A 20,859-nucleotide genomic window follows, 5' to 3' on the forward strand; every position below is an offset into this window, starting at 1 on the left:
AGTGACCTGCATTAAAACTACACACAGAAAACTCTTAATATTGTAGAGATGAATTCATTGCATTCTCAAATTTGTCTGTACGACCAAACTTGTGGAAACTGGAGTATGTTTCACAATTTTATGCAAAAATGCCTAGATAATTGTTGTGCAGAAATCTGTACAGCTATGAAGTAGTTGTAAATGGTGATTTGTAGCAGATAGTTGGGACAGTGGCTTGTAGAAATGACATACTTATATTGGAAGGGTTTTTTCACACAATATGGAATTGATCAACGGAACCAAAATGCCCACAAATGTAGATCAGAAAGTGAACAGCGTCAAAATACAGATCTTTTGATGTATGTCACTTACAGGTTTAGTGTCTAATGTGCATTTAAATGTTGTCCTAAAATTACTTATTTGTGAAACACAGGAGAAAACTTGTGGACAATTAGCACATGTAAACTGTAGGAAATAGGCACCATTGGTCAGTACAAGTTGGCGGGTCATCAAATGATTATGTATGGGAGTGGTGTCACTGATAGTCATTGTCTGAGAAGTGTAAATGATGCATGGTATGAGGCTGTACAATGTCAGGTGAAAGAAATATTTTTGTGTGTTTTCAACTTTTGCCAAATTTACAGCTGGTTTTGGTGATAGAAAATCTCAAGAGAAAATCTCGAGAGAGTTTTAGACCATGAGTTTGAACGACCATTGGGCAATTTTATAGTGATTTACAACTGAAATATTCTCAATACTTTGATACTTGAACTTGATTTTAGGGTTGTAGGACTTGTACTTGTTTAGCAGCATTTATTTACTTTGGTTAATATAAGGCACACACACACACACACACACACACACACACACACACACACACACACACACACACACACACACATAAACGCAACTTGCACACACACATCTGCAGTCTCAGAGAGCTGAGACCACACTGTGAACAGCAGCACCAGTGCATGATGGGAGTGGCGACTGGGTGGGGGTAAGGAGGAGGCTGGGGCGGGGAGGGGGAGAGATAGTATGGTGGGAGTGGCGGACAGTCAAGTGTTGCAGTTTAGATGGAGGGCAGGAGAGAAGGTGTGGAGGGGGGAGGGGGTAATTAGCGGAAAGGAGAGAAATAAAAGAAATTAATAGACTGGGTGTGGTGGTGAAATGATGGCTGTGTAGTGCTGGAATGGGAACAGGGATGGGGCCGGACGGGTGAGGACATGGACTAATGAAAGTTGAGGCCAGGAGGGTTATGGGAACATAGAATGTATTGCAGGGAAAGTTCCCACCTGCGCAGTTCAGAAAATCTGGTGTTGGTGGGAAGGAACCCTATGGCACAGGCTGTGAAGCAGTCATTAAGGTGAGCGATATCATGTTTGGCAGCATGTTCAGCAACAGGGTGGTCCACTTGTTTTTGGCCACAATTTGTTGGTGGCCATTCATGCGGACAGACAGCTTGTTGGTTGTCATGCCTACATAGAATGCAGCACAGAGATTGCAGCTTAGCTCGTAAATCACATGACTGGTTTCACAGGTAGCCCTGCCTTTGATGGGACAGGTGATGTTAGTGACCGGACTGGAGTAGGTGGTGGTAGGAGGATGTATGGGACAGATCTTGCATCTAGGTCTATTACAGAGGTATGAGTCATGAGGTAAGGGATTGGGGGTTGTGTACGGATGGACGAGTATATTGTGTAGGTTCGGTGGATGGCAGAATACCACAGTAGGAGGGGTGGGAAGGATAGTGGGCAGGACATTTCTCTTTTCAGGGCATGATGAGAGGTAATCGAAACCCTGGTGGAGAATGTAATTCAGTTGCTCCAATCCTGGATGGTACTGAGTTAGGAGGGGAATGTTCCTCCGTGGCTGGACTGCGGGACTTTGGGAGGTGGTAGGAGACTCGAAAGATAAGGGACGGGAAATTTGTTTTTGCACAAGGAAGGGAGGATGATTATGGTCAGTGAAGGCATCGGTGAGACCCTCTGTATATTTTGAGAGGGACTGCTCATCACTGCAGATGCGACGACCACAGGTGGCTAGGCTGTACGGAAGGTACTTCTTGGTATGGAATGGGTGGCAGCTGTCGAAGTGGAGTTATTACTGGTGGTTAGTAGGTTTGATATGGACGGAGGTACTGATGTAGCCATCTCTGAGGTGAAGCTCAACATCTAGGAAGGTGGCTTGTTGGGTTGAGTAGGACCAGGTGAAGCAAATGGGGGAGAAGTTGTTGAGGTTCTGGAGGAATGTGAATAAGGTGTCCTCGCCTTCAATCCAGATAGCAAAGATGTCATCAATGAATCTGAACCAGGTGAGGGTTTTAGGATTCTGGGTTTTTAGGAAGGATTCCTCTAGATGGCCCATGAATAGGTTAGCATAGGATGGCACCATGCGGACAGCAGTGAGGCCATGGGCATCAGGAATGTTGGTTTACAGGGAGTTGGCATCAGTAGTGATGAGCAGGGCACCATGTGGTAAAGGGACAGGAACTGTGGAGAGCCGGCCGAGGAAATGGTTGGTATCTTTTATAGAGGAGGATAGGTTTCGGGTAAAAGGTTGAAGGTGTTAGTCTGTGAGAGAAGAGAGTCTCTCAGTGGGGGCACAGTAACCGGCCACAATGGGGTGTCCTGGGTGGTTGGGTTTATGGACTTTTCATAATATTGTTACAGGATAAAATACAGGGAGAGAAAGGCTATTTACAAAGTGTACAGAAACCAGACGGCAGTTATAAGAGTCGAGGGGCATGAAAGGAAAGCAGTGGTTGAGAAGGGAGTGAGACAGGGTTGTAGCATATCTGCAGTGTTATTCAATCTTAATACTAAGCAAAAAGTAAAGGAAACAACAGAAAAATTGGGAGTAGGAATTAAAATCCACGGAGAAGAAATAAAAACTTTGAGGTTTGTCAACGACATTGTAATTTTGTCAGAGACAGCAAAGGACCTTTACAAGCAGCTGAACGGAATGGACAGTATCTTGAAAGGAGGATATAAGATGAAAATCAACAATAGCAAAAAGAGAAACTTGAAGTAGTAGATGAGTTTTGCTATTTAGGGAGCAAATTACTGACGATGGTCGAAGTAGAGAGGATATTAAATGTAGAGACTGGCTACGGCAAGCAAAGTGTTTCTGAAGAAGAGAAATGTGTTAACATCGAGTATAGACTTAAGTGTCAGGAAGTCTTTTCTGAAAGTATTTGTATGGAGTGTAGCCATGTATGTAAGTGAAACATGGACGATAAACAGTGTATACAAGAAGAGAATAGAAGCTTTCAAAATGTGGTGCTACAGAAGAATGCTGAAGATTAGATGGGTAGATCACCTAAGTAGTGAGCAGGTACTGAAAAGAATTGGAGAGATGAGGAATTTATGACACAGCTTGACTAGAAGAAGGGATTGGTTGGTGAGACATGTTCTGAGGCATCAAGGGATCACAAATTTAGTAACGGAGGGAAGCGTGGATGGCAAAAATTGTGGAGGGAGACCAAGAGATGAGTACTGTAAGCAGATTCAGAAGGAGTAGTTATTCAGAGATGGAGAGGCTTGCACAGGATAGAGTAACATGGAGAGCTGCATCAAACCAGTTTCTGGAGTGAAGTAGCACACTGGACTCGCATTTGGAAGTGCAACGGTTCAAATCTGGTCATCCTGATTTAGGTTTTCTGTGATTTCCCTAAATCACTTGAGTCAAATGTATGGGTTGTTCCTTTGAATGGGCACTTCCAATTTCCTTCCCCCATCCTTTCCTAATCTGAGCTTTTGATGTGTCTGTAATGACCTCGTTACTGACGGTATACTAAATGCCTCCTAAGTTCAGGTTGGAATATATAGTTTTCAATGATAGATCATATGGCAGTTGTGGCAGAGCATATTTATTTGTGTAAAGAATTTGATAATGTCTGATGAGGTTTTTACTCATTCTGAATGTGTGAACTAACTAGGGTGAAGTTAAGCATCAACGGTGAGTGAAACATGGTAATAGGTTGCTTTTATAGACTGCCTGCATCAGAAGCTGCAGTGATAGAGCACATCACAGAGAACTTGGAAAAATAGTGAGTACATTTCCTCACCGTGTTATTGTACTAGAGGCAGGCTTCAGTTTGCCAGCTATAGACTGGGTGAGTCTTACAACCAAAACTGGTGCTAGAGACAGGAATTTGTGTGATGATATTCTGAGTGCCCGTCTCTGGCATTGCATTAGAGGGTAGTGTGGAAACAGCTCAGCAGCTGTTTGTCATCATCATGTCCAGTAGTGTGGAGGGATAGCATTAGCGGATTACCTCCATGGCTGCCACATACCAACACTGTGCAGTTTCCACAATACCAGTTGACAAAATGTGCCAGTTTAGTCTTTTGAACAATTTACTGCATATTGTGAAATTATTTTCTGTAGTGCACGTGTTGATTATTGTACTTTTTGACTTTAACTACTCCTATATAACAGTATAGAACATTACTCAAAAAAATTATTTCATGAAAATTTTTCAGAAATTATGCAAAAAAGTGTTTAATTGATGCTTAGAAAGCAACACTGTTTACAGGTCATGCAGGTATCAACAGCACGACTCCTCCAGGACTTAGGTGTCGTGGAGTGCCTGTGTCGTTGTCTGCAGGCTATACCACCTCCAAAATTACAGTCTACACCACCTTCTGAAAGGCCAGCATTTGGTTCACCGAATCCAGAAGTGCTTGTTGGAGATATCCATCTGATATTGGGTTCCATCGTCACTCGATCCATTCTGCTTCCAGGTCATCAAAACTCTACTCAGGTATTTTTTTTTATTTATGATTTGTAGCACTGGCCAAATAAAATCATTGTAAATTGAGGTGAATGAATGAAAATATTTTGTGCTCACGTAATGTGTACAAAATGAGTTCCTTATAGCAATTAAATTTAATGAGGGATTTTGTGAATCTCAATCAGCTCACATATCAACAAAAATTATCAATTTTTGAAAATAAAGTCTAATTGGATAGAGAGAAAAACGTGCTCACCAAGTGGCAGCAGGGAACACACACATATAAAGGGCAAGGAAACCTGCATTTTTCAGAGCCATTGGTTTGAAGGTGAAGGAAGAGGGGTCAAGGAGAAGAACTTGTGAGGTTTAGGAAATGGGAAGAGATCAGCAAAGTCTCCAAGAACACTTGGTCAGGGGAGACTTACTGGACGGGATGAAAAGGGAAGCCTTTCAGATCATGATACGCCATAATGGAATAAGCAAAAAGAGTTTCTTTCTAAGTAATGTAGGGAAAAAAGTTTCTTGTGCAAAGCCCATTTTTATTTGTACTGTTGAGGATGTGCATAACAAAAAGTCTTGCCGACCGAAAACAACAAGAAGTCCTGTTCAGGATGTGCATAAGGAAAAGTCCGGCCGACCAAAAACATCAAGAAGTCCAGTTTTCAGCACTGCTGTGTTACAACATTTTACTAAATCACATCAAAAACCTATGAAGCAGGGTGCACGTGAAAGCAGGGTAAGCCGATCAAGTGTATGACAAGTTCTGGAGGCTGGAAAGTGGAAAGTATACATTCCAAGATTGCTGCATGCTATGAATGAGGAGACTCATATTTGAAGGACAGAGTACTGCAAGTGGTGTGAAAGCATGCTTTGTGAGGATGAACTGTTTGCAGAGATGGCAATGTGGTATTATGAGGCGCAATTCAAACTAAATCATACTGTAAAGCACCATAACTGCGTGTACTGGGCTCCTGAAAATCCACATGTTCACATGGACAAATATGTTAACCTACCAGGTGTTAATGTGTGGTGCGGTCTGTCGTCACTCAGTTTTATTGACCCACACATCTTCGAAGGTACTGTAATGGTGAGGTGTATCTCCATATGCTGCAAACATCAATTTTACCTGCTATCTTAGAGATGTTAGGAAATAAAAGATTTTACTTATAACAAGATAGTGCACCATTTCACTACCTCCATGGTCTCCAGACCTTACACTTCTTGACTTCTACCCGTGGGTGACCTTGAAAAATGAATTTATCAACAGAAGCTAAATACACTGAAGGAGTTGTGAGAAACTATTGAGGCATCCTGTGCAGGTATCACACCAACAACACTGTGGGGTGGTAATTTTTAAGTTGATTAACAGGTGCACTCTCTGACTGCTAGATAGGGATACCATCTGTGAAAGCAATGAAAGATAGTGAGGCCAGAGATGATTATTAATGAGCAATCCAGCATGCACAAATTAATTAGTAGCTCTCTGACTGTCTGTCTGTCTGTGTCTCTGTCTGTGTTGGGATCTCAAAGAGACTAGGCACATGTGTATCCCCACCAAGTGTGAGTAACATTGTGAATGTATTACATAAAGAACACCAGCAATAATGGAGGGAAACACAGACATGTCACTGCAGCATCGAAGAGGTATAAAAAGAAAATTATTTCAAGAAGGGACACAAGAACATTTTTAATTTGTATATCTATGTATTGTTAACGGAATATTATTGCACAGCCTTTTCTTCATTAGCTACAGTGACTCTTCGGATAGTTGAAACACCTCCTTTGTTCGATAATGCATTCCAGAATAATTTTAAAAAATAATTTACCCCTTTTAAATAATATTTCCCTGGTCCTTTACAAATCCTTTTTCAAAAATAAATTCCCTGCAACTGACAGCCGTAGTTCGGTCAACAGTTCAGCAGCATCGATGTTGTGTGGCTGCTAATGGGGGTGACTTTGAACACGTAGAATAACCTTCCCCCTGTGCAAGAATAGTAATAGTATATCATTTTGTTTCATAAATATTGACTATCAAAGAGTGTCTACATTTTTCTGGGCCCCTCTGTACAATTTCAGACAATGTGACAGCCTTATATTACATTAACTCAATAGTTGTAGGTGAATGGAGACAAAGGTGAAAGCAGTTGGGCAGTTGCACAGTGTGGGTGTTGCAGGTGCTGTCAGATGTGCTGCACCAGCTGGGCTACCTGTGGGAGCACCTGGGTAGCAGGCGCTGCCGGGACGCACAATTCTCTGTGCTTGAGTCTGTTGTCAACGTGCTGCTGGAGAAGCTGAACCTTGCTCAGCCGGTGGGAACCCTGTTCCAGTCAGGTTCGTGCAGTGTCTGCTGTCATGTTACTGCATGCCTTCTAGAATCCCAAGAATTCTTGTGTTATAATGTGATTTGAATTCTTACGTGATCATTTACAACACAATTCACAAAAATGATGGTCGTGATTCAGTTCTACACCGGTTCAACTGTCCACTTAACATCCAGCTGGATGAAAGATCACATGATTCAGGTTTCAATGTGATATGTCAGATGCCTCCAGCAATATCTCCTCTTCGACAGCTGCCACTCGTTCCATACCAAGAAGGCCCTTCTATACAGACTAGCCACCTGTGGCTGTCGCATCTATAGTGATGAACAGTCCCTCTCCAGATATACCAAGTCTCTCACTGATACCTTTGTAGACTGAAATTACCTACCCAGCCTAGTGGAGAAACAGATCTCCCTTTCCTTGTCCCTCCAGTCACCTACAGTCCACCAATCCACCACATTCCCACTGTCCAACCATGAACGAAGGGGCCCTCTCCTCATGTCTCAGTACTACTGAGGACTGGAGCAGCTGAATCACATTCTCTGCCAGGGTTTAGATTACCTCTCATCGAAATGAGGAATATTCTAGCCACTATCCTTCCCACAGTGGTATTCTGTCTGGTATCCCCAATTTCTGGCCTGACAGTAGCAGATGATGTCATAGGGGGCCCTACTGCTACCTCCAACACTTTTGGTTGCTATTTTGCGGAGATTTTGAGCTCCACCCACTATTACCCTGCCTTCCTCCATTAGAAACAAGTGGAGAAGGCTCGGATGATACCCTTCTCTTCTTAGAATCGTGAGTTCTGCAATGCTATCTTTACTATGAGGGAGCTAGATCATGCTCTCACTTCATCCCAATCCTCCACCCCAGGGCCGGACGATGTTCATGTTCAGATGTTGCAGAACGTTTCTGTTGCGGGCAAGCACTTTCTCCTTCGCATCTGGGCAGAATGTACATTTTCCCAATCATGGCATGAAGCCACTGTCATACCCATACCCAAGCCTGGCAAGGACAAACACCTCCCTTCTAGTTATCGCCCCACCGCTCTCACCAGCTATATTTGCAAGGTGATGGAACATATGAGTCATGGCCGGCTGGTATGATGGCTTGAGTCTCGCGCTTTACTAACCACTGCACAGTGTGGATTTTGAGTGGGCTGTTCTGCAGTTGACCATCTCGTCACCTTGTCAACCCATGTCATGAATGATTTTCTGTGAAACTACCATAATGTGGCTGTGTTTTTTGATTTAGGTAAATCCTACGCCAACTGGAGAAGGACTGACATCCTCCATATGCTCTACACGTTGGGCTCTCGAGGCCGCATGCCCCTTTTCCTTCAGGAACTTTTAAAAGACCGAGTTTTCAAGGTACAAATGAGTTATGCTTTTATCCAGGAAAGCAGCGTGCCTCTGGGTTCCATCCTGAGCGTTGTCCTCTTTGCTATTGCCATTAACCCTGTAATAGCCTGTCACCCACCGGGCATCTCTGGCTCCGTTTTTGTTGACGATTTTGTGATCTATTTCAGTTCTCCACAGACTTGTCTTCTTGAGTGGCATCTTCAGCGATGTCTCAATCATCTGTACTTGTGGAGCATTGACAATGATTTTTGCTTTTCCACTGACAAAGCCATTTGTATGACTTTCTGGTAGTGGTGCAATTGGTTTCTTCCACCACCTTTACATCTTGGGCCCGTTGCACTTCCGTTCATTGAAATTATGAAATTCTTCGGGCTCATGCTCAATAGGAAACTTTCTTGGTCCTCTCACATGTCTTACCTGGCCGCCAGCTGTATGTGGTCCCTCAGTGTTTTACGTGTCCTCAGCGATACTTCCTGGGGAATGGATCTGACCACCTTCCTCTATTTATACCAATCCCTTGTCTGTTTGAAACTAGACTATGGGTGTTTCGTTTATACATCTGCGCATCCATCCGTCTTACGCCGTCTCAATACTATCCTCCATCATGGTGTCTGTTTGGCCACTGGTGCCTGTTACACTAGCCCAGTTGTGAGTCTGTATGCTGAAGTTGCCAAAATACCTCTGTCATATGACTGTGACTTTCTGCTCAGAAGATACACATGCCATTTGTCTGCCATGCCTAGCCATCCATCCTACACCTTCTTCTTCGATGACTCCTTTGACCACCAGTGTGGAGCTCTCCTCTGTTACCTCCATCAGCTTGACTTCACGCTTCTTTCCTGATGGGTGTGAACCCTTCACCTCCTTGGATTTGTGCTGTGACCTGCTTTCACCGTGGCCTTCATTCGCTTCCTAAGGACACTATTCCAGCTTCGCTCTATCACCGTAAGTTTCACGACCTTCGGACGGAACTTTGCGATAGTGCCTTTGTGTATACTGATGCCTCTCAGACTGACCGTGGTGTTGGGTGTGACTTCACCATTGGCATTGACATTTTTGGGCACTGGCTTCCAGACCACTGCCCAGTATTTACAGCAGAGCCATTGGCCCTGTATCAGACCACGCAGTACACCTGGCGACAAAGGCTTTTCACTTGATCTTGTTCTCCGACTCTCTCAATGCCCTTCGCAGCATCAGTGTGCTGTACACCATACGTCCCTTAGAGCAACACATCCAGGAGAGCTGTCATTTGGTCACTCTTGATGGAGCCACTCTATTGTTTATGTGGGGTGCTAGTCATGTCGGTCTTACTGGAAATGAGGCCACTGAGGCTGCTGCCAAGACTGCAGTCCTTGTACCTCGCCCCACTAGTCCTTCCATTTCCTCTGATGGTCTCTCTGTTGCTGTCTATCAGGAGGTGGTGTCACTCTGGCATCATCACTGGTCCTCTCTTCATGGGAACAAGCTCTGGGGAATTAAGCCTTTCCCATTGGCTTGGATAATTTCCTCTATGCCCTCTCACCGTGAGGAGATCATTTTAGCTAGTTGGTGTACTGGGCACTGTCCATCGCCATTTGTTAAGTGGTACTACTCCTGCACTATGTGCTCATTGCCACAACCTCTGACAGTTCATCATTTCTTGACAGAATGCCCTTTTTTTAGCCGCTTATGTTCTCATTTGTGTTTGCTATCTGAGCTATTGACCATTTTAGTGAGCGACCATGGGCTATCGACTGTGTTTTACTTTTTATCTGTCATAGCAATATGGCAAAGGACATTTAATCTTTAGTCAGGACCTCCATTTCTCTATGGCATATTTTATGGACCTTTCTCCAAGTCCCTGTTTTTGGCTGTCTTTCCCTCCGTCGATTGGGCTTCATATGTAGTCTTTTTTAACTCCTTTTTTTTCTTAGTGTTCTATGGTTCTGACATGGGTGTGTATGACCCTAGTTGTTTTTGCAGCCTAAAACAAAACAAACAAGCTAACAAACAGTGGTATTCTGCCACCCCTGAACCTACACAATATCCTTGTCCATCTGATCTGTGAACAGTTGCTACACAGTTGTTAGCAGTGAAAATATCCATCCCGAAATTAATGCCTTTGATAAGCTAAAACTCTCTTGGAGACGGTTACAGCATCCTTCCTGTACTCTTATCATACAGTTCTCATTACTGTCAAGATTGACAAGTGTCATTACTCCAGGAAACCTGGAATCTCAGAGAGTACAACCCAGCATACATCTGCAGCCTTGCGTTTCTCCTCTAGCACTGCTATGTTGCACTTCTTGTCAGACAAATTTTTTAGATGCCTGTATACCCATTTCTGTGCTTCAGTTTTTGCATTTTGGTATTTTCTCATTTCCTCAGTTAAATTCAATATTTCATGTAGTATCCAAGGATTTCTATCAATTCTTGTCTTTTTGCGTGGTTTTTCCTCTGCTCCCCCCCATGAACCATGGACCTAGCCGTTGGTGGGGAGGCTTGCGTGCCTCAGCGATACAGATAGCCGTACCGTAGGTACAACCACAACGGAGGGGTATCTGTTGAGAGGCCAGACAAACATGTGGTTCCTGAAGAGGGGCAGCAGCCTTTTCAGTAGTTGCAGGGACAACAGTCTGGATGATTGACTGATCTGGCCTTGTAACATTATCCAAAACGGCCTTGCTGTGCTGGTACTGCGAACGGCTGAAAGCAAGGGGAAACTACGGCCGTAATTTTTCCCGAGGGCATGCAGCTTTACTGTATGATTAAATGATGATGGCGTCCTCTTGGGTAAAATATTCCGGAGGTAAAATAGTCCCCCATTCGGATCTCCGGGTGGGGACTACTCAAGAGGATGTCGTTATCAGGAGAAAGAAAACTGGCGTTCTACGGATCGGAGCGTGGAATGTCAGATCCCTTAATCGGGCAGGTAGGTTAGAAAATTTAAAAAGGGAAATGGATAGGTTAAAGTTAGATATAGTGGGAATTAGTGAAGTTCGGTGGCAGGAGGAACAAGACTTCTGGTCAGGTGACTACAGGGTTATAAACACAAAGTCAAATAGGGGTAATGCAGGAGTAGATTTAATAATGAATAGGAAAATAGGAGTGCGGGTAAGCTACTACAAACAGCGTAGTGAACGCATTATTGTGGCCAAGATAGATACGAAGCCCACACCTACTACAGTAGTACAAGTTTATATGCCAACTAGCTCTGCAGATGACGAAGAAATTGAAGAAATGTATGATGAAATAAAAGAAATTATTCAGATAGTGAAGGGAGACGAAAATTTAATAGTCATGGGTGACTGGAATTCGAGTGTAGGAAAAGGGAGAGAAGGAAACGTAGTAGGTGAATATGGATTGGGGGACAGAAATGAAAGAGGAAGCCGCCTGATAGAATTTTGCACAGAGCACAACTTAATCATAGCTAACACTTGGTTTAAGAATCATGAAAGAAGGTTGTATACGTGGAAGAACCCTGGAGATACTAAAAGGTATCAGATAGATTATATACTGGTAAGACAGAGATTTAGGAACCAGGTTTTAAATTGTAAGACATTTCCAGGGGCAGATGTGGACTCTGACCACAATCTGTTGGTTATGACCTGTAGATTAAAACTGAAGAAACTGCAAAAAGGTGGGAATTTAAGGAGATGGGACCTGGATAAACTGAAAGAACCAGAGGTTGTACAGAGTTTCAGGGAGAGCATAAGGGAACAATTGAAAGGAATGGGGGAAAGAAATACAGTAGAAGAAGAATGGGTAGCTCTGAGGGATGAAGTAGTGAAGGCAGCAGACGATCAAGTAGGTAAAAAGAAGAGGGTTAGTAGAAATCCTTGGGTAACAGAAGAAATATTGAATTTAATTGATGAAAGGAGAAAATATAAAAATGCAGTAAATGAAGCCGGCAAAAAGGAATACAAACGTCTCAAAAATGAGATCGACAGGAAGTGCAAAATGGCTAAGCAGGGATGGCTAGAGGACAAATGTAAGGATATAGAGGCTTATCTCACTAGGGGTAAGATAGATACTGCCTACAGGAAAATTAAAGAGACCTTTGGAGATAAGAGAACCACATGTATGAACATCAAGAGCTCAGGTGGAAACCCAGTTCTAAGCAAAGAAGGGAAAGCAGAAAGGTGGAAGGAGTATGTAGAGGGTCTATACAAGGGCGATGCACTTGAGGACAATATTATGGAAATGGAAGAGGATGTAGATGAAGATGAAATGGGAGATACGATACTGCGTGAAGAGTTTGACAGAGCACTGAAGGACCTGAGTCGAAACAAGGCCCCCGGAGTAGACAAAATTCCGTTGGAACCACTGACGGCCTTGGGAGAGCCAGTCCTGACAAAACTCTACCATCTGGTGAGCAAGATGTACGAAACAGGCGAAATACCCTCAGACTTCAAGAAGAATATAATAATTCCAATCCCAAAGAAAGCAGGTGTTGACAGATGTGAAAATTACCGAACCATCAGTTTAATAAGCCACAGCTGCAAAATACTAACACGAATTCTTTACAGACGAATGGAAAAACTAGTAGAAGCCGACCTCGGGGAAGATCAGCTTGGATTCCGTAGAAATACTGGAACACGTGAGACAATACTGACCTTACGACTTATCTTAGAAGAAAGATTAAGGAAAGGCAAACCTACGTTTCTAGCATTTGTAGACTTAGAGAAAGCTTTTGACAATGTTGACTGGAATACTCTCTTTCAAATTCTAAAGGTGGCAGGGGTAAAATACAGGGAGCGAAAGGCTATTTACAACTTGTACAGAAACCAGATGGCAGTTATAAGAGTCGAGGGGCATGAAAGGGAAGCAGTGGTTGGGAAGGGAGTGAGACAGGGTTGTAGCCTGTCCCCGATGTTATTCAATCTCTATATTGAGCAAGCAGTAAAGGAAACAAAAGAAAAATTTGGAGTAGGTATTAAAATCCATGGAGAAGAAATAAAAACTTTGAGGTTCGCCGATGACATTGTAATTCTGTCAGAGACAGCAAAGGACTTGGAAGAGCAGTTGAACGGAATGGATGGTGTCTTGAAGGGAGGATATAAGATGAACATCAACAAAAGCAAAACGAGGATAATGGAATGTAGTCGAGTTAAGTCGGGTGATGCTGAGGGTATTAAATTAGGAAATGAGACACTTAAAGTAGTAAAGGAGTTTTGCTATTTGGGGAGCAAAATAACTGATGATGGACGAAGTAGAGAGGATATAAAATGTAGACTGGCAATGGCAAGGAAAGCGTTTCTGAAGAAGAGAAATTTGTTAACATCGAGTATAGATTTAAGTGTCAGGAAGTTATTTCTGAAAGTATTTGTATGGAGTGTAGCCATGTATGGAAGTGAAACATGGACGGTAAATAGTTTAGACAAGAAGAGAATAGAAGCTTTTGAAATGTGGTGCTACAGAAGAATACTGAAGATTAGATGGGTAGATCACATAACTAATGATGAAGTATTGAATAGGATTGGGGAGAAGAGAAGTTTGTGGCACAACTTGACCAGAAGAAGGGATCGGTTGGTAGGACATGTTGTGAGGCATCAAGGGATCACCAATTTAGTATTGGAGGGCAGCGTGGAGGGTAAAAATCATAGGGGGAGACCAAGAGATGAATACACTAAGCAGATTCAGAAGGATGTAGGTTGCAGTAGGTACTGGGAGATGAAGAAGCTTGCACAGGATAGAGTAGCATGGAGAGCTGCATCAAACCAGTCTCAGGACTGAAGACCACAACAACAACAACAACAACAACAACAACAACAACAACTTTCCTCTGCTGGTTTCACTGTTACTTCTCTCAAAGCTTTCAGTTCATCTTCTTTTTTTATTCCTTTTCCCTATTTCAGTTAATTGTTGCCTAATACTCACTTTGTAACTCTTGACAGTGTCTGTTTCTTTCAACTTACACAGCTTCTGCCTCTACAATTTTCCACTTTTATGCATTTTCTTAAGTTCCAGTCTGCAATTTATGACCTGTTAATTATGGTCTCAGTCCACATATTCTCTGTAGAAATACTTTTCACTTTAAGATCTGGTTTCTAAATTTATGTCTTGCCCTTACATAATCAGTCTAAAATTTTCTAATTCTTCCAGTGCTACTGCATTTTTGCAATAATATTTAGTAATCCTTAAGTCAAGTGTTTGTAATGGTTAAATTATTTTCTGTGCAAAATTCTTTCAGGTGACTGTCACGTTGTAGAGCATGCTCTGGAACAAGATATTGTGTATTGTGTTGCCACTATACACACAATATCATGTTGCAGAGAATGCTCTCTCACATGATAGTCATGACCTCGGTGCCTGTTTCACCACTCGCACCATCTGGGTTCTTTGCCCCAAAACCAGTTTCTCTAAATTCCGCAGGTGGGAACTAGCACTATAACGTGTCCTTGGGTCTTACTACCCACCTGGCTTTAATTGACATTAATTCTTTTCATCTCAGCATTTCTCCAAAGTACCGTATTTACTCGAATCTAAGCCGCACTTTTTTTCCGGTTTTTGTAATCCAAAAAACCGCCTGCGGCTTAGAATCGAGTGCAAAGCAAGCGGAAGTTCTGAAAAATGTTGTTAGGTCCCACCACAACTAACTTCTGCTGTCAAATATTTGTAGCGCTACACAGGCATGTTTTGTAGGCACAAAGATAAATACTGGCGCCAAAACCTCTGTGTCAGTAAATAAATTTAAAAGAAAAGGTAGAAGACGAGCTTTTTTTTCTCTGCCCCGAGTTTCGACCACTGCATTTTCATACATTATCCAATGAAGTAAATACAAATTCCGTATTGTTCATCTTAGAATGTAGCAGAATTTCAATGTACTACGAAAATCTGACTGGCAAGATTGTTTGAGATGTTTGTCAATATGGCCAACTCTACGTTCTGAATTTTTTTCCTACCAGTGAGAAGAGATGGTTGCTAATAGGAACCTGATGAAATGTGAATCACATGCAGTATTCTCTTCACCATAAGAATAATACGAATATAAACATTTTGCCATGTATTCTTGCGTGTTTGCTGCTATCTCATTTAAATCCTGTCTGCCTAATAAACTACGAAACTAGAGTGAGACAACAGCAAATGCGGAAGAATATACGTATTGTGTCATGTTTATATTCGTATTATTCTTATGCGTAATAGTGATACAGTCAGAAATTAAGCACAGCAACTGACTAGATTTTTAAATCTAAGATGACTCTAATTTCTATGCAGAATTTGATGTACTAAAGAAGCGGCCGCAAAGATTTTCAAACGTTGAAAAATTTTCGCCCAACTCTCGTTCAGAACATGTTCTATCATACGCAGTCTATTATTTGGTTCTTGTTGATCATTATCAAAGAAAGCAGCAGTGTAAGTAACAACATATAGCAGTCTCTTGCCATTGTTTCGCTAATGAGACGATTCCTCTCTTTTTTTAAAAAAATTGTAAGCGGCAGTAGCGCGCACAAAAGCAAGCCATCCCGCAAGCGGCGACAGGCCATAAACACGCACTATCAGAATGCGACAAACAATGCATGACACAGTATAGTAATGCATTTTCAGCTTAGAGTGACGTAAACACCTATAACAAAGAAGACGGCACTTACCAGATCAAAGGAAAATAAGCAATCGAATCAAACCAGACGAAGCACGTGAAGAAGGAAGGGCACCCGTATAAATACGGACGGAGCGCCTAACGCATAGCAATGGCTACCTGGTAAAGCTTAACTGCTAAGCTTACGACTCGAACCAAACTACTGTAGCTGTATCGTCATTCATTTGACCTAAATTGTGTCTCATATTACAATGGACCAACTTTGTTTCGATTTGGAGGTGCGGCCTAAAACTTTTCTCTCCCCTTGAATTTCGAGTCTCAAATTTCAGGTGCGTCTTAGATTCTGGAATTTTTTTTTTCTTTTATTTCGAGTCTCATTTTTCAGGTGCGGCTTAGATTCGAGTAAATACGGTAGCTACTCTTTTCTTCACGTCATTTCAGTTTTCTACATCTGTCATTTTCTGATCTGTCTATTTTGTTTCTGTCCCCCTCCCACCTCTGTTACATCAATGCACTTAACTTTTCATTCTTATTAACTCATGCATGATGCTTTATCAGTGATTACTATGGGGCTCTCAGGCTTTCAAATCCTGTCCGATGCAATCCCCAACAATCAGTCTTCCCTTCTCATCCCGTCCAGTAAGTCTCCCCTGACCCGGGGTTCCGATTGATGTTTTTGAACTGTACCCCTTTTCCTAAATCTTTCGACTCTCTTTCCTTCACCCCTTCTTTCTTCCCCTTAAACTCTTCTGCCAGAAGAAGAAGCAGCCACAGGCTCCAGAAACTTGCTTAAGATGAACAGTTTGTGTGTGTGTGTGTGTGTGTGTGTGTGTGTGTGTTTTCGTGCCGCCGCTTTATCCAATCAATGGCTGTTGTGGATAAAGCAAGTTTCAGAAGGGTCATTTATGCACTTTTTGAATGTTGCAAGAGTTACACATGAAATAAATCTTGAAAAGGAGATATAGAGTGAACAGTTTGATGACTTTGTTACTGTAATACAGGTTTGTTAGAAAACTTTGATAGCAGTTTAGTGACTTAAATAGATTTGAACTTGATTTTATTGTTTGTACAACTTCTTTTGGAGTCAACACTGAAAGTACACCACTTGAAATTCAGTTCAAGCTCATTGACTTTCATTGTAGCCATGTGCTCATGGCAAGGTTTTGCACTGCGAAAAATACTGAGTTAGCAAGAACTTCCCTGGGAAACAGTTCCCGCAGTTGTTTTGAGCAGTTACTTGTGTCTGCAGTATGTTTGGGACCATACATCTGTGTGAAATTAACTAAGTGGAAGCTTAGTATAGTCTTACCGATGCTCATGTAACTGGGGCAATGTGTATGATATCCAGTAATCTCACTCCAAACATTGAAATGATAGTGAAAAAACATTTAAAACCAATTATAGAGTGATTAAAATAGATGTATCTTTCTTTTTCATAAGCAATATTCCAGCTCCGAGCTTCAAACATGATGCTTTTCAGTTAGAATGCGTATATTATGTTAATAGATATATAATAATAAAGTGTTCGTTGCTTATTGCTTTTGTTTTATTTGTGACAAGGAAATTAAGTCAACAAGAGTGATAGTTTATTCTCTTTTTCTTGCTCTCAGAGTCCTCCACCAGTTCTCCAATGAAGAGCATGACAGAATGTGGAACATATCATACTGCTATTACCTGCTGTCAACCTATACGATATATTACTTTGCAGTGTTGCTCTGCTCATTGCAGCGTTACACAATGAAAATATTGTTCTTTGTTTGTTTCTCTCTTTGTTGCTGTGTTGTACCTCTATTGAACTGCAGATGGTCAATTGCTTTTCTGTTGTCTGCTGGTGTCAGCTGCTCACCCACTTGGGGTAACTGCACTGTCTGAGGCGCCTCGCAATGGTTTGCGCCCCCCTCCCCTTCCCCCCTCCCTCCCTCATTGGAGGTTCGAGTCCTCCCTCGGACGTGTGAGTGTGTTTTTTTGTCCTTAGCGTAAGCTAGTTTAAGTTGTATGTGAGCCTAGGGAACAATGACCAAAGAAGTTTGGTTCCATAGGAACTTACCACAAATTTCAGCTGCTCACCACCTTGTACTCCATGTTACGCTTCTTTCTGAGCACAAATGTACCGTTCTCACTTTCTCGTAAACAATAAAGGCAGGTACAAAGCCGTAAGTGACAAGATGGTGTTTAGAAAGATGTACACTAGCATAAATTCATCTGCTTTTCTTTACCACAGAATTGTTGTACGTTAATGTTATTACTTTTTCATTCGATGACACTTTTTTCTTGCTCAGGGGAGGCTACACTTCCACAAATACTATGAACATGCTATATTTGCATTCCACTATTATGTTGTTGTTGTTGTGGTCTTCAGTCCTGAGACTGGTTTGATGCAGCTCTCCATGCTACTCTATCCTGTGCAAGCTTTTTCATCTCCCAGTACCTACTGCAACCTACATCCTTCTGAATCTGCTTAGTGTATTCATCTCTTGGTCTCCCTCTACGATTTTTACCCTCCACGCTGCCCTCCAATACTAAATTGGTGATCCCTTGATGCCTCAGAACATGTCCTACCAACCGATCCCTTCTTCTGGTCAAGTTGTGCCACAAACTTCTCTTCTCCCCAATCCTATTCAATACTTCTTCATTAGTTATGTGATCTACCCATCTAATCTTCAGCATTCTTCTGTAGCACCACATTTCGAAAGCTTCTATTCTCTTCTTGTCCAAACTATTTATCGTCCATGTTTCACTTCCATACATGGCTACACTCCATACGAATACTTTCAGAAATGACTTCCTGACACTTAAATCAATACAGGATTTTAACAAATTTCTCTTATACAGAAACGCTTTCCTTGCCATTGCCAGCCTACATTTTATATCCTCTCTACTTCGACCATCATCAGTTATTTTGCTCCCCAAATACCAAAACTCCTTTACTACTTTAAGTGCCTCATTTCCTAATCTAATTCCTTCAGCATCACCCGACTTAATTAGACTACATTCCATTATCCTTGTTTTGCTTTTGTTGATGTTCATCTTATATCCTCCTTTCAAGACACTGTCCATTCCATTCAACTGCTCTTCCAAGTCCTTTGCTGTCTCTGACAGAATTACAATGTCATCAGCGAACCTCAAAGTTTTTATTTCTTCTCCATGGATTTTAATACCTACTCCGAATTTTTCTTTTGTTTCCTTTACTGCTTGCTCAATATACAGATTGAACAACATCGGGGAGAGGCTACAACCCTGTCTTACTCCCTTCCCAACCACTGCTTCCCTTTCATGTCCCTCGACTCTTATAACTGCCATCTGGTTTCTGTACAAATTGTAAATAGTCTTTCGCTCCCTGTATTTCACCCCTGCCACCTTTAGAATTTGAAAGAGAGTATTCCAGTCAACATTGTCAAAAGCTTTCTCTAAGTGTACAAATGCTAGAAACGTAGGTTTGCCTTTCCTTAATCTTTCTTCTAAGATAAGTCGTAAGGTCAGTATTGCCTCACGTGTTCCAGTGTTTCTACGGAATCCAAACTGATCTTCCCCGAGGTTGGCTTCTACTAGTTTTTCCATTCGTCTGTAAAGAATTCGTGTTAGTATTTTGCAGCTGTGACTTATTAAGCTGATAGTTCGGTAATTTTCACATCTGTCAACACCTGCTTTCTTTGGGATTGGAATTATTATATTCTTCTTGAAGTCTGAGGGTATTTCGGCTGTTTCATACATCTTGCTCACCAGATGGTAGAGTTTTGTCAGGACTGGCTCTCCCACGGCCGTCAGTAGTTCCAATGGAATATTGTCTACTCCGGGGGCCTTGTTTCGACTCAGGTCTTTCAGTGCTCTGTCAAACTCTTCACGCAGTATCATATCTCCCATTTCATCTTCATCTACATCCTCTTCCATTTCCATAATATTGTCCTCAAGTACATCGCCCTTGTATAGACCCTCTATATACTCCTTCCACCTTTCTGCTTTCCCTTCTTTGCTTAGAACTGGGTTTCCATCTGAGCTCTTGATATTCATACAAGTCGTTCTCTTATCTCCAAAGGTCTCTTTAATTTTCCTGTAGGCGGTATCTATCTTACCCCTAGTGAGATAGGCCTCTACATCCTTACATTTGTCCTCTAGCCATCCCTGATTAGCCATTTTGCACTTCCTGTCGATCTCATTTTTGAGACGTTTGTATTCCTTTTTGCCTGTTTCACTTACTGCATTTTTATATTTTCTCCTTTCATCAATTAAATTCAATATTTCTTCTGTTACCCAAGGATTTCTACTAGCCCTCTTCTTTTTACCTACTTGATCCTCTGCTGCCTTCACTACTTCATCCCTCAGAGCTACCCATTCTTCTTCTACTGTATTTATTTCCCCCATTCCTGTCAATTGCTCCCTTATGCTCTCCCTGAATCTCTGTACAACCTCTGGTTCTTTTAGTTTATCCAGGTCCCATCTCCTTAAATTCCCACCTTTTTGCAGTTTCTTCAGTTTTAATCTACAGGTCATAACCAATAGATTGTGGTCAGAGTCCACATCTGCCCCTGGAAATGTCTTACAATTTAAAACCTGGTTCCTAAATCTCTGTCTTACCATTATATAATCTATCTGATACCTTTTAGTATCTCCAGGGTTCTTCCATGTATACAACCTTCTTTCATGATTCTTAAACCAAGTGTTAGTTATGATTATGTTGTGCTCTGTGCAAAATTCTACCAGGCGGCTTCCTCTTTCATTTCTGTCCCCCAATCCATATTCACCTACTATGTTTCCTTCTCTCCCTTTTCCTACACTCGAATTCCAGTCACCCATGACTATTAAATTTTCGTCTCCCTTCACAATCTGAATAATTTCTTTTATTTCATCATACATTTCTTCCACTATTATAATAATGATGAAAATTAAAAGAATTCTTCTAATGATCTAGTGTGAATTTCAACTCAAGCATCAGTTGTCGATTGT

General features: G+C 41.9%; 1 protein-coding gene across 1 annotated transcript in view; it reads left to right on the forward strand.

Moving 5' to 3' along the window:
• LOC124619972 (lysosomal-trafficking regulator) overlaps positions 1–20,859 on the forward strand; it is a 594,456-nt gene that overhangs the window by 380,419 nt on the left and 193,178 nt on the right. The window contains exons 35-36 of the mRNA XM_047146635.1: positions 4,520–4,747; positions 6,892–7,048. Of these exons, the coding sequence (XP_047002591.1) occupies positions 4,520–4,747; positions 6,892–7,048 (385 nt within the window). The remainder of the gene's footprint in view (positions 1–4,519; positions 4,748–6,891; positions 7,049–20,859) is intronic.

Source organism: Schistocerca americana, chromosome 6, assembly GCF_021461395.2.
Source record: "Schistocerca americana isolate TAMUIC-IGC-003095 chromosome 6, iqSchAmer2.1, whole genome shotgun sequence".
Lineage (NCBI taxonomy): Eukaryota > Metazoa > Arthropoda > Insecta > Orthoptera > Acrididae > Schistocerca > Schistocerca americana.